The sequence below is a fragment of the Phalaenopsis equestris genome, unplaced genomic scaffold, assembly GCF_001263595.1.
Source record: "Phalaenopsis equestris unplaced genomic scaffold, ASM126359v1 Scaffold196670, whole genome shotgun sequence".
In the NCBI taxonomy this organism is placed as follows: domain Eukaryota; kingdom Viridiplantae; phylum Streptophyta; class Magnoliopsida; order Asparagales; family Orchidaceae; genus Phalaenopsis; species Phalaenopsis equestris.
Window position 1 is genome coordinate 1 of NW_018216619.1, and position 1,609 is coordinate 1,609.

General features: G+C 51.8%; 1 protein-coding gene across 1 annotated transcript; it reads left to right on the top strand.

Moving 5' to 3' along the window:
• Positions 1-101: 101 nt before the first annotated feature.
• On the top strand, positions 102-1,548 carry LOC110035195 (protein NRT1/ PTR FAMILY 2.13-like; the record flags this gene model as incomplete). The annotated part of the gene is made up of 1 exon (XM_020739431.1): positions 102-1,548. A coding segment is annotated over one exon (1,386 nt), but the record flags the coding sequence as incomplete, so codon positions are not given.
• Positions 1,549-1,609: the final 61 nt, after the last annotated feature.

Sequence of the window (1,609 nt, forward strand, 5' to 3'; positions counted from 1 at the left end):
ATTAGTTTTATTAATATGTTTTAGAATATTCACAATAATGGAGGAGAAATTTGTTTTATAAAAATATTTTCATACATTTATGTCCCCTCTTCTTTCTGCAGGGAATAGTTATGCTTACCCTGAGCGCCTCCCTGCCCCAACTCCGTCCCCCAAAATGCCCGGAAACCGACCGCTGCCCCTCCCCTTCCCCTTCCCGCCTGGCTCCACTCTACTTCTCCATGGCCCTTCTCATCGCCGGAGCCGCCGGAATCCGCCCCTGCAGCCTCCTCTTCGGCGTCGACCAATTCGACCGCTCCACCAGGCACGGCCGTCAATCCCTCAACAGCTTCTACAACTGGTACTACTTTTCCAGCTGCCTCGCCCTCTTCTTCTCCATGACCTTCCTCGTCTACATCCAGAACTCCATCTCCTGGCCCATCGGCTTCGGCATCCCTGCCGCCCTCATGCTCCTCGCCGTCATCCTCTTCTTCCTCGGCACCCCTCTCTACACCCACGTCGTTCCCCAAGGCAGCATCTTTTCCGGAATAGCTCAAGTCTTTGTCGCCGCTTTCCGCAAGCGCCGCCTTCGCCTCTCCTCCACCGCCCTGCTTCACAATCCTCCCCCGCGCCATGGCCTGATCACGAAGCTCCCCCTGACGCCAAAGTTCAGATTTTTAAACAACGCCGCCATCGAGCTTCCCGGAGAGGTGCGCATTGAGGACGGCTCTTGTGCGCGTCCATGGAGACTCTGCAGCGTGCAGCAGATCGAGGAGGTCAAATGTTTGATAAGCATAACCCCCATTTGGATCTCTGGAGTCCTGTTCTTCACCGTTCTGTCCCAACAGTGGACTTTCATCGTTCTTCAGTCAATGAAAATGGACCGCCACATTGGCCCCCGATTCGCCATCCCGCCGGCAGCGGTAAGCCCATTCAACTTGCTCGCACTCTCCATCTTCCTCCCGATCTACGATCGGATTCTGGTTCCCTTTTTGCGAAGGGTAACGAAGCTGGAACAGGGGATTACTCTGCTCCAGAGACAGGGGACGGGGCTCCTGCTGTCAGTACTGTCGATGGTGTTGGCCGGACTGGTGGAGTGGAGGAGGAGGGAGAGGAAGACGATGATGTCGGTGCTGTGGCTTTCGCCGCAGCTGACGGTGATGGGAGTATCGGAAGCTTTCAATTATGTGGGGCAGATTGAGTTCTATAATCGGGAGTTTCCGGAGCATTTGTTGACCATGGGAGGATCTCTGGTTTTCCTGTGCTTAGCAGGGGCGAGTTATCTGAGTCTGTTTCTGGTTTCGGTGGTGAGGAAGGTGACGGGTGGTGAAGGGAGGAGGAGCTGGCTGGAAGATGATTTGGATCAGGGGAGATTGGATTATTATTATTATCTCATTGCGGTTTTGGGGATGCTGAATTTTCTGTATTTTTTGGTTTGTGCTAAATTCTATCAGTATAAGGGAGCAATGGCGGAGGGTGAGGAAGACGGGGAAGAAGGTGGAGAGGCATAGGAAGCCAGCAGCATTGATTTCATTCCGCAGAAGTGAGTTTATATAAAAATTACATAATAGCACCCAGTTTTTATAAATTTACCGATTTCACATTTAAATTTTCATAATGGTTGTCAAAAAAA